At 46.0% G+C, this 12,283-nt stretch overlaps 1 protein-coding gene across 4 annotated transcripts in view; it reads right to left on the bottom strand.

Moving 5' to 3' along the window:
* The window catches only part of CAPN13 (calpain 13), a 49,872-nt gene that overhangs the window by 29,177 nt on the left and 8,412 nt on the right, over positions 1 to 12,283 (bottom strand). For all 4 annotated transcript variants that reach the window (XM_042051743.1, XM_042051746.1, XM_042051742.1 and 1 more), the window contains 3 exons: positions 4,912 to 4,981; positions 3,920 to 4,038; positions 26 to 159 (listed from right to left, as the gene is read on the bottom strand). In XM_042051743.1, coding sequence (XP_041907677.1) covers positions 26 to 159; positions 3,920 to 4,038; positions 4,912 to 4,981 — 323 coding nt within the window. The remainder of the gene's footprint in view (positions 1 to 25; positions 160 to 3,919; positions 4,039 to 4,911; positions 4,982 to 12,283) is intronic.

Raw genomic sequence — 12,283 nt, 5'->3', positions numbered from 1 at the left:
GGAAGAACAGACCAGGTATATTTACTTGGCATATGCTTTTTCCAGCAAGGATGGCCAGAATTCATTTGAAGTTCGGGGGTGTACAAACAGGTATCTTCCATTTAGGAGTGGCAGTCGGTCATCTATCACTACATCCACCCATTCTCCGTATTGCCAGAACTGGAAAGAGATAAAATAAAAAAAAGTATGTATTTTTATAAAAGAGAGAGAGAGAAAAGAAAATAACAAGCCTCCTTTAAGCACTAATGCCCATGCCATGCAAAAGAGTCCTGAACTAGCACAGGAATTAACCTAAAGCGTGGATATGTGCAAGTTCTCTCCTGAACTGCCTCGGGCTAATGGCGCACATTGTTAAACAAGCTACCAAGAGGCTGGATTTCCCAGTGGCAGGGCAAGTCCTTGGGGAGTATATCTAGTCCTGCAGTCAGTGGGAGGAGAGATTCAACATGGGGAATATGCTAATATTCTTGGGCAATAGCAAGATTTCAAGGAGATAAAGAATGATTATGCAGGTGGATTCCATGAGCCTCACTCCTCAGCCGCACTTGGGTTTTCCCCCACGGCACAGCTTTTGCCCAGAGAGCCTCTGTCAGGATCCAGCCTCTAAATTTTCTTTCCTCTGTGTTTCAATTAAGACTCTGACATGCTGTCATGGACGGAGACAGTGTAGTGACTAAAGACTGTTTTGAGGTGTTATCCATCTCCTTGATGGATGAGAAGGACACAGGCAGTCTCTCCAGCATGTGGACAGAGCAGGTGTTTCTCCAGCTGATCCAGCTGATGAAACTTTTCAAGGGAAAAGACAGGAATAGAGATCTGTGGGGATGAACTAAAGGAGTCATTTCCAGAGTCATTAGCAGATTAATGTAGCTTAGCACGATTCGAAATCATAAGAGGCCAAGCTCTTATTTGCAGTAATGCTAAGGACTCCAGTGGAAGTATGACAGCAATAGATTTAGTCTAGCACGATTTTATTTCAACAGCTTCGTTCAATGCAAAACCCCAAAATGAGCTGTTCCACTAGAAAAGCACAAGACCAGATCTGCCCAGCAGCAAAGCAGCTTAACAGACTGCTCAGCTGAAAGAGGTCTGATCCTACTTAGGTTCTGCCTCACCCAGGCCTCTCCCTTCCTGCATGAGTGGTGGCAGGAGGTGGCAGGGCTGGAACCTCTAACTTGAGCTCCAGGAGCAATTTGAGGCTTCTGCCTGATTTTGGCAGGAGGAGGTTGAGGAAAAGCCTTCCACTGGCTGTCCTCTGCCCGAAGGAGAGACAGGCAAAAGGACTGCCCAAAAGGAGCAGTCCTTTCCATCACCTAAGGAGCCCTTCTGTCACCAGCCAACACCTAGGAGCAAGACTGTATGGAGAAAAGGTGTGACATCCAGCCACACCTCCCCATGGTGCTTCATGTGCAAACACAACATACAGAACTTGCAGTAGGGATTCATGCAGTCCAAACCCACTGAGAGACATTTTTCCAAAAGTCAGGTTCCTTGGCCATGTTTGGTATGGAGCTCAAGCCTGGAGGCCATCCGAATGCAGCACTGTATTGTTCTTCAGCAGGTTAAAGGGAGCTGCTTTGTCCTGACTGTCACAGACTTTCAGATGGTGGTCTCGTCTGAGCTCACAAGGATGGGAAAAGCCACAATGGGAATGAGAAACCTCATGGAAAGCCCTAGAGTGCTCTGGAAGTTGCAAGAGTGGTACAGGAGAAGTCATTCTCCTGCCTTCAAAGAAGGTCCAAGCCTTCACTGTTTGGCTTGAGTCTGGCTTAATGAAATTTCTTTATACCCTTTTATGGGATTTAAGTACTGCAGCTGTGAACATGGTAGTAAATAAAACCAAGAATTGCTGTTTAGGCAGGATGCAAAGAGGGAAGTTCTTCGCTTCCACATTTATGATAAGCCTTTTAAATCAGGACTTTATTGTCCTGGGCTTAAGAGGAGGGAAAAAAAATGGACAGTTCCAAGATGACAACAACACATCTAGGGTTCTGATGCTCAAAGGGGGAATGTTGTGTGGTTATTTTGCCTCCTTTTTTCCTTCCTGGACTGGGATCTTAGAAAAATCCAGTTCTGAAATCGAGTAAGGGGAAAATCACATGTCTATCAACTATCAACTAACACCAACCTTTTTTATGCTGTTAAAAAGCATGTTTTGGATGTTTCCTGAAACTGAGTTCTTGACCACTTATAGTCTTTCAAGATTTCATCTGTTTCTCCCTGAGAGCAGGGATATTAACACTCAGGGAAGATCCCTCCAGTTGTGAGTTGATGCACTGTGCAATAACCCCCTATAGTCCCTGGAGAATATTTCTGTTTTTTTCCCAAGGTGAGCTGCTGCTCCTCACCGTCACAAGGAGTGACACACTCTGCCTCATGGGCACCACAGTTTCTGTGGCAGAGAAAGCAATTCCTATACAAACACGGGACTAACTTAATCCCTGGGGAAATAGCATCACTGTAATTATTCCCTAGATAAAAACACAACCCATCTTAACTACAGCTGATGAAGTGCTTAACACCCTTGACTCTTGCAGCTGAACAGCTTGTGCTGCAGAGGAAGACTGGAGCAGCCCTTTGTATTCCTGAGAGGCAACATGCTCCAGTTCCAAAAAGGTGGACAAAAATTATAAGATAAAATTTTTATATTAGCATATGATATGCCTTGTTTGCAATTCTTCACTGAACTGAGGACGGGTGGCTTAGCCTGTGGATGGCAGTAAAATATCTTTGATGGAATAATTGAAAGGCATTGCAGAGAAGCATTTCCATTCAGAGAAGCTTTCTCAGGGGTTTATTGCTCAAGGAAAGCCAGAAACAGTTGCACTGATTTGCAGATGAGATGACAGGGAAAACATTTTCAAATACTGTAAGGTATTTATACTGCTTAAGATTTAAGGATTGCGCCTAACTAATCTTTTCAAAGCTCCCATGAAAGACAATCTAGCTTGCATCCTTTAAATGTGTTTTAAGCAGACTGGGGTGTCTTCAGCTGGTTTATCTCATACAGTGTGGCTCTGTATGCTGGAAATGGGCCAAGATAGAAACATCTGGTATTCCGAGGAGCAGAGGAACAGAGCGAAATTTAGACTGTCCACAAGATAATCCTCCTGGTGCTGCTCCACAAGAGCCTAGGAGGTCAAAGAAGTCTCACTGCCAGAGCTCTTTGTTTGGTGCTGAACTGCATGAAACAAAAGAGATTTGTGAAATAAGAGGGATGAGCAATGGCTGAGTTTATACTGTGATTCTCTCCACATCCAGTTTAGCTTCTGGAGTTTAATGGTGCTGCTAGCTCTTCTAATCCCACCAGATACTTGTTTGACTCAGATACAAGCAAGCAGAGCCTGCCAGTTGCTACCCGAGTCACCCTCCTGGGAGATTCAGACAATTTTAGGACTTGGTAGAAAGTGAGATTTACTAAAAAGCCTTGTTCCTCTCTCTGAAGCAAATCTCTTTTCAAAATATCAAAAGCCTGTTCCTCTGATCTGTCTCCAAGGATTTGTAATTTCCAGCCATTTCAACAAGCTAAAAGGGCAACGTGAAGTAGGGAAACAGAAAACAAGCCCAAATAGATAGTGCAGGTGAGATGACAGCCACAACAGACTGCCCAAATCAAAGCAGCCACCAGAATGCCATCTAAAACATATATGTACACAAATCTATCTGAACAGCTGGTACCACTGCCTTTGCAGTCATAACTTTCTGAAAAGGGCATCAAATTCCCTGAAGTGCAATTGCACCCCCTGGAGCACAAAGAATCATTAAAAAAATTCGTGATTTTCTGCAAAATTCCGAATTGGGAGTCAGCATTGAAGAACTAAAGCTTTCAAGGATGTTGAGATGTGGGGCCGCAGCTTGAACCCCTATGCAATCCAACCAGCCAAGCTCAAGAGGTGCCAATACCACAGGGAATACATACCCGGAAATGAAAAATCCCAGCATAATCGTCCTGGAATCCTTGGTCCTTCGGTAAAACATTTTCCAAAAATTGTTTCCGCAGTGTCAAGGAGCCCAGGGCAGCCAGCATCCAGCAGTCACCTCAGGGGAGGGAAGAGTCCAGTGTATTCAGTCAGCTACTCACTGCTGTTGATCATAGCTAACTCTTTTTAAAGAGAGTGGGCTACAGCCTCTAGGACATTCAAGAAACACTTTGCCAAAAGCAACCAACATTCTTCTGTCACCTTTTCCTCCTCCAAAATGCTGAAGTGTTCACGAGCAAAGTCCACTGGGAACCCTACTGTCACCCAGCCATCCTTTTCTACTTTCAGGCTGCTCCCACCTTTTGAAGTCATGTTGAGACTTGCAGTCCAAAACGATCTTTATGAAACCTTCAAACTTCTCAGTGGAGTGGGAAATGGGAAGGCATTTCTTTCTACCTGGGAGCAGAGCTGCTCCCAAAAACAAACATGGTCCAGGAGTACAAGATGGAAACGACACAGCACGCAGATACGTACTCTGATAGTGGGTAAGTATCAGAGGAGTTGAATGGAAATATCCACAGGAAAGAAAACGCTGACAGTCAAATGAAGACATTAGGACAGAAAGAAAATTCTGTCCTGCACCTGTTGGAGCTGTGCCTACTTACCTACGTACACTTAGCTGTGCTGGACCCGTGCACTTGAAGCATCTGCCTGCTCTCAGCTGGACCTCTGTTTCTATGCTTGGCCTTACACAGCCAGAAGGCAGATGCCAGACAAAAGTAACAAAGATTTGAGCTGCTGCATTTGGGAATCCTGTTAAATATCTGCAATAAGTTGTGTGTGGACTTATGCCAGTCTAGATTGACCCACACTGATTGTTTACTGCAGCTACCATGGTCCACATCTTCCCACCGAGCACTCAGAACACGGCAAAGCAGTCACGGGTTATTGCTTTGTGCACATCTCTTCCAAAACATAAATATAACCTTACCTATTTCTCCTTGTATGATATCAAATCTGCTAACTCCATCCATGATCAAATGAGGGTTTCTCTGAAGTTCCTGGAGGAAAGAAAATACAAAGAACAGTGTGAGCACCCAGCCTTTGCCAGCAGTGTGTTCCTGCCCCTTGAAGACCTTGACTACCTTTTCCACATCTGAAAACTGTTTTTTCTTGAGCCCTGGTGTTTTGCTGCCTGCCACCAACAAAACCAGAGGAGATACTCAGGCATCTCTTCTTTAATCTGCTCAGATATTCCCAGGGGTGGATTCCTAGGGCTGGGTGCTCCCTGAGTTTTCATTTGGGCTTTTCTGATGCTACTGACACCTTTCAGAGAGGGGTCTGAGCCTGGAAGTGAAATCACGCAGTTTCCTGGAGCACAACAGGGCAGAGACACACACAGGTCTCCAAGCAAAGTGGAACAGGGTCCATCCTTCAGCTCAGCAGTGGGTCTGGGAGCATTTTACACTCTGAGTCTTTTGTGTTTCTGTTCAGGTCTAATACAGGTCAGCCTGGGCTGCTTTTTTCACTCTGGTGAGGAAGATACGGAAAGAGAGCTTAATCTCTGTCTGCAAAATCCCATAGGCCTGGCTGACATTTTTGATTCAGGGAGAATTTTCCTTGAGAGTCTTGCTTGGGCAGTGAAGGGGGAAGCACTTCAGAGCTTGGCTTTGCACACAGATACGTGAACCATTCTCCCAGCTGTGTCTGCTATTGGCCTGGGATATCTCAGTGCTCAGGAAGGAACGGCCTCAGCATCCCCCATGAGAACCCCTTGGCACATTCCAGTGGGGTAAGGCTCTGTTTTGAAAGAGCAATCAGCCTGAAACAGGCAAGTCATCACACACGTAAGAAAACAAAGAGATGAAAGGAGGAAAAAAACCATCCTGGTAAGAAAAATAATACAGCAGCCCTTCCTTGAACAGGCCCTGGCATTCCTTCTCCCTAGCTGATCTGACATGCTGCACAAAAATGAGACCAGCTCACAATGTGACTCATGACTTGCATGGTTGCATGAGTTCAGCATTAGTAAGTGCTGTCAGCTTTCTGAAATGGCTTCACAGTGATCAAACCCCTCTAAAAAGTTTCCCTGTCAGGAAAAGATGCAATGCAACGTCACTGCTCCAAGCTGGTGGGCGGATCATGATTCCATAGCACTGCTGATGTGGGGGAAAACAACCTAGGCAGGCAAATTCCTTGAGAGATGCCTTCCTACAGCCATCCCCACCTATCCCAGGACTTTGGGGATTTGCAGCAAGAGATTACCCATGGCTTGGGAGCAGGCCTAAGATGTGTGGCCACAAGCAGCAGTGCTTGCTCATAGTATAGGGAAACAGCAGCACTGAGCCCTTCTCCTTTCCACTCTACATCCATCCCAGCTTTACCTTCCCCCTATCCTCTATTTCCCAAAGCAGTTTGTGCCCCTCACCAGGGTGAACTCAAAACTTTCCACAAGCAGGAAAGATTAAACTGCATGACAAAGTTCTGAACTTGCCTGTGCCTTTGTGTGTGTCTGACTTGCCAGTAGTCATCCCAGAAAACCAACAGCATAAAGGAATGGGTATTTTTGTTTCCCCCATCATTTCTGAGGGCTTTGAAGTCTTAGTTGCCAGAAGCAGGGTGGCTAGGCTACAGTGCACAGACGCCATGGGGGTATGCACCATCCAGAAGCATGAGCCTGTAATTAATGGGAAGGCAGCTGTGTCTTTATGGGATCCCCAAGAAAAGGGCTGATGCTGTGCTCTGTGCCAGAATGCTAAAGCTCATAAGTGCTCTGTGGATCCTGCTAGCCTGTTGTGGAGAGCGGCTGAAAAGTCAGCCCATTAGATGCCTCACCAAACATTCTGTTGCCCACCAAGGTGTCCGACTCCCCAGTGAGCAAACAGGGATGAGCTGAGTCATTAAGCAGGTTCCTTGCTGAGAGAAACTGGTAATTTAGTCTACAACCAGAAAAGACATAATCTGAAGTCAGCCCCAGCCAACACGCCTGGACTGTGCACACAAACATCTCTGTGGCTGTCAGAGGGAGCACTCCAACACTGTATTCCCAGCACCCACAGCACACCAAGCTCTGCTTCCAGGAGTGTGCACTCCCCACGGGCTCCGGGGCAATAACTAGGACACAATACAGTTTCCACTAGCCAGGGGAAGGGGCAGCTCAGCAGCTGCCTGAACCCACAGAGGGCTCCTGAAATAGCACAGAGAGGACATAATTGTGATGGGTAAAGTGCTTTGGAAATCTGGACCCTTTCACCCGGGAGGAAAGGACGTCTCCAATTAGCTCCTCTTCCTTCAAAGGCAAGAATACAGCAGTCATACAACACCACATTGTCCATTATTGCAAAGCACAGCTAAACACATAGTTACCACTGCACAAAATGTGCAAGCCTCACTATTTCCTACTGCTCGAGTTGCATGACAAAGAGAGAAACCACAGCTTTAACTCTAAGTCTGTCCAGACGCAGTGCCCTGTTTCACTGAGAAATGATGAGGCTTTGTGGCATTATTCCTGAGACTTTTCAGTTTTAGCTGCAGGGGGAAAGAAGAGGGAGCTCAGGGAGGCACGTGGTCTCTTCTCAGAGTATCTACGAGCCCAGCAGTAAAGGCAACCATATAGACTGCAAGTCAAGCACTCTGCCTGAACTCATCCCCTCAGGACAAAGCTCTCATCACTTGCTTTCCCTGGCCCACTGAAGACTTCATTATGTATTCAAAAGGAAAGAGAAGTTCAAGTTCAAACCAGTTCATCCTCTAGAGCATGGTCTTACCACAGAAGTACTGTTCATCTAAAGGGCAAGATGGAGAATTAATCTGAGAGGTGGAAGGAAAGTGTCCTGTACATGCATTTATCTCTAAATCTCTTTTTATAATTGCTTGACATTTTTAGGGAAGAACAAGTCCCCAGAAGGAGCTGGAGGTGGGTAGTGTAGAAGTAGACCACATGCAGACATGCAAAGGACGCAGTCAAACAGTTTTGTGAAAAACTGGAAGCCTGAGATGGGATTTCCCAGGCAGTGGAAGACAGTCTGGCTGCAGGCTGCTGTGGTTGGGTGCTGGCCACTTTCCCACACATTTCCCCACCTGACTCTGAGTGCTGGCACAAGGCCACTGAGGGTTAAGAAGCTGGAGATGACTGATAGCAGAGCCACCTCCTGGTCAGTTCACCTTAACCCTAAAGTAAAATCCCAGCCTTGCTTCTGTTCCTGCCACAGGTCCACATCTTTCCCTTCAGCTACACTTGTGTTGCTCCCCTCTGCTACAGCTCCACCATCCTTACATATCCTGCCATCACGAGTCATGGTGTTCCCTGTTCAACACACACAAATTATGACAAATAAAAAAGGCTGCTACTGACTGAAAGGCAAACCATTCTCAGCTGGACAAATGTTAATTCAGCAGCACTGCTGTGCCTGTAATAGTGTTGCTCTGGATTAAGAAGCAAACACGGTACTACAGTTCCCTGGGCTGAAGGCACTGCCCAGCAGTGCTGAGGAGGGGTCAGTCACACCACTGTCATACATCCCATAACCACAGGGAACCTCCAGACAAATAAAACAGTTGGAATAATGAGGGAGAGCAGAACGAAGGACAAAGTTGGTGGAGGGTCTGGAGCACAAGTCTTAGGAGAAATGGATGAGGGAGCTGGGTTTTTTTAGCCTGAAGAAAATGAGGCTCAGGGGGGTGACTCTCTACATCTGCCTGAAAGGAGGTGGTAGCCAGGTAGGAGTCAGTCTCTTCTCCCAGGTAACAAGTGACAGAACAAGAGGAAATGGCCTCAGGTTGTGCCAGGGTAGGTTTATGTTGGATATTAGGAAAAATTCATTCACTGAAAGCATTGCCAAGCATTGGAACAGGCTGCCCACGGAGGTGGCAGAGTCTCCCCCCTGGAGATATTTAAAAGACACATAGATGTGGCACTTGGGGACATGGTGGCTTGGCAGTGCTGGGTTAATGGTTGGACTCAATGATCTTAAAGGTCTTTTCCAACCCACACAATATAAGATGTGGTCATGGTTTAGCATAGTTTGGGTTTTTAGTTAAGGCTCCATCAGTCACGGAAGTGATTCTTTGCAAAGCGGTGCTTACAGCTTCCTCCAGACCCAATAGAACCAATCCCCTGGCTAGTTTGAATATTGGCAACTTTTTAAAGCCACTTAAGAAGCTTGACACACCTCTGTGATCCACATTTAAGAACAAATAAACCCTGGGAAACCTCTCTTGCTTCCGGCCTTTGGACAGGTAACTGGGGGGGCTCATGCAGTGCAGCAGGCCGGGCTGGGCCCTGCTCAGCTTGGCTTCACACCAAAGATCTGCTGGGCCACACCAAAGATCTGACTTGCAATGACTTGTCTCTGACAGAGTGGAGAGGGAGAGGATAACTGAGCAAGCCAAAATTAGTAGGAAAAATCAGACTGCTCTCAAGGGGTTTGCTCACACTGACAGAACTCAATTCCCTGTTTTATAGCAGAATAGCTCAATTCCTAATTGCCTGATTTCAATACAAATGCACTGGTTGCTTATAAAAGCCATGCTCTGCTCCAGTTCTCTTTTGCATGGAAGAATGACTTCACCAGACTCCACACAGGGGGGGGAGCCCACAAATGTGAAAGCTAAGTCCTGCTGGAGGATGGACTGATGGCAACAACCAGACAAAACCAGAAATCAGATCGGATTTTACCTGAAACCTGTTTGCTTTGTGTGGCTCAGTGCTAAAAAATAAACAGTCATTGCAAACAAAGGAGGCAAAGGAGGTAAACAAGGGAGGTAGTCCTGTGCACCCGAAGCCTTGGAGAGGCAGTTTCCCTAGAGGTGTTGGAACCTCCCCCTTGGACCACACAGTACAAGCTGAAAGTGCCATGGAGTTACCAACTACCCTCCGGCCACCACAGCCATATAATCCTGCCTGAGAAACAGGGAAGCAGGGCAGTCAGGAGACCATCACAGCAGCGCTGCTTTCCAATCCACCCAGGATGCACGAATTGCCCCTCACAATCAGCCCTTCCCAAAGATCAATGCAGTCGGGAAGTACTACACAAATAAACCTTTTCTGTCTTCCAGGAAGAGGGATGTAATAGCTGGTGATGCACTGCAGCTTCCCTGGCCCACAGGGATGAATTCCAAGTCGAGGTCAGGTGCAATCAGCTGAGTAGGCAAGGGCTGAGACAACGGCAGCCTGGGGATGCTGCTCCCGTTCAATTACACTGATTGCACACGCACACTTGGAGAGAACAAGGCGAATTGATTTTGATTTTCATCACGAAGAAACACTGAACAGGATCCAAGAGCCTCCTGGCCCCTGGGAAAGACTGAAGCTGTGAACTCCACCATGAACAGCTGGTGAGCAGCTTTGGCTCATGCCAGGAAATGGCCCCAAAGTGACAGATCTGCAGGACACCACTATCCCTTGCTGCCACACATTTCCCGTAACTTCCCTCATTAAAGCAGCTCATGTGACAACCTGTACTTATTTTTCCTCTTCTTTTTGTTTTTGGTAGGCTTTTCTTCATTTTTCCCCTCTTCTATTAAGAGATAAGATTTTAGGTTAACTTCAAATTGTTGTCTAAATTCTTGCCTGAATGAAATCTGGGGTTTTTCTCCCCTCCAGCTACAGACAGGCCAAGGCTGATGCAGCAGGAAATCCAGCTCAGCTTATCTGTCTAGAAGGATGCTAACTTCAAAATTAATTTTTTTTAGGGGTCCATTTTTGTTAAGTCAGTTGCTGGATTCAAAATTCCATAATGCTGATGCTAATTCTTGGAAATTTCTGGGAAATAAATAACAGGCCAAGGAACAAATAATCACCAAAAGCTGCAAGGAATCACAATAGGCACTCTGCTCCTGAAAGATGGTTACATTTTCTTTGGGAAGGGACAGAGGAAGGGGATTAAAAACATGAACAAGCCCTTTTGCAAATGACTGATTTAAATGATAGATCACTTTTCCCAGCAAACAAGCACTGGCTCAATGTGTAAAATTTTCTCCAATGTTTTTTAGGTGCTAAGTGCAGTAGCACAGGGCTCTGCTATAAGAACAAGGTGTATCCCTTGCCTGAGTTCACAGTGCCTCTTTCTGCACCTTCCATCCAAGGAATTCTTTTAGACACTTTCTCACCAGCTAACCCCAAGGAGTCCACGCCCTGATGCTCTGAACAGACTGATGATGCAGACAAAGCCCATGTCGGCTCTTTCAGACAGTCCTTTCACCACGCACCCCACTACAAGTCACTCGGGGATTCCTCTCATGCTGATCCTCAAACTGCCACTGGCCACCTTGCAGCTTTTCCATCTCTCCCAGCTGCTCACACACATAACTGTCTATGTTAATCAGAGGACAGACCTTCTTATGCCAGCTCTTGCTCAGCATCCCCTCATCCCATAAGGGAGCTACAGGGTCCCCAAGAGACCAAGGGTGAGCAGGGCAGGAACAGTAGTCTGCAACCTTGAAGACCTTTCAGAAAAGTCTTCAGCAACTTCACCCTGTGCCCTTTTTAGCCTTTTTTTAAATCATAAGCACTGAAGAGCACGGACTATCCTTCACATTTATAATGGGCACCATACTGAGCACAGTGGTGGGCTATCCCTGGAGCAGGGCCAAGGCACTGCTGCACAGATGGTAATCTCTCTCCCCTCACACATCTCATGTCTGAAAATATAACCAATGTTAGCAGAAGTAAAGCGTTCCACATTTAGCATCACCACAATTCACATCGTCTGGACCATCCTCCTTCAATTTCTTTTTGCATCTGCACAGTATTATGCACTATGATCAGAACAGAGAGAAATCTTTAGCCTGAACATTAACTGAATAAAAATGCATATTCCACAAGAGTTAATCATTTCATGGCTTTCTCAGTTCCAATCAATAGCTCGTGTGAAGGAAAAGCAGCAAACGATGAAAAAGAATTGTTCTGAACGTTTTAAAAGGAGCATCTCAGTTTTTAAAATCTGACATAATTCTTCGCAGAGAATTTCCCTTTGACTGATCTTTAGAAAAGCATAGCAATAGAAAATACTTTATTCAGTCTAAAGTAGAATTTCTCTTCCATTTCTCAAAACTGTTGGTGAGCCAAAGGAATAGTTAATTGTGAGGTCCTGCTGTATTTGGTACCTTCAGCCCCGCCTCTAGTAATGCCTGAGGTACCACATACAAAATCTCTCTCACAGACTGCACATTTCACAGGGCATACACTGAGGCCCTGGGGATGCAAACACAGCCTGAAGCAGCCCCCATCTGATGGGAAACTGCAACTACTGCAGAGTCGGGAAAAGAAACATTTCGAATGTTGTCTTGGTGCTCCTGAGCCACCTTCCCTCCCTTTTCAGGCACATCCCTATTAAACAAGACCAGTTTACAAGTCAAAAAGT

The sequence above is a fragment of the Corvus kubaryi genome, unplaced genomic scaffold (genome assembly GCF_017639235.1).
Source record: "Corvus kubaryi isolate FWS band 111438036 unplaced genomic scaffold, C.kubaryi_AGA036_p1.0 76, whole genome shotgun sequence".
NCBI lineage: Eukaryota > Metazoa > Chordata > Aves > Passeriformes > Corvidae > Corvus > Corvus kubaryi.
This window is presented reverse-complemented; position numbering and strand designations above follow the sequence as displayed.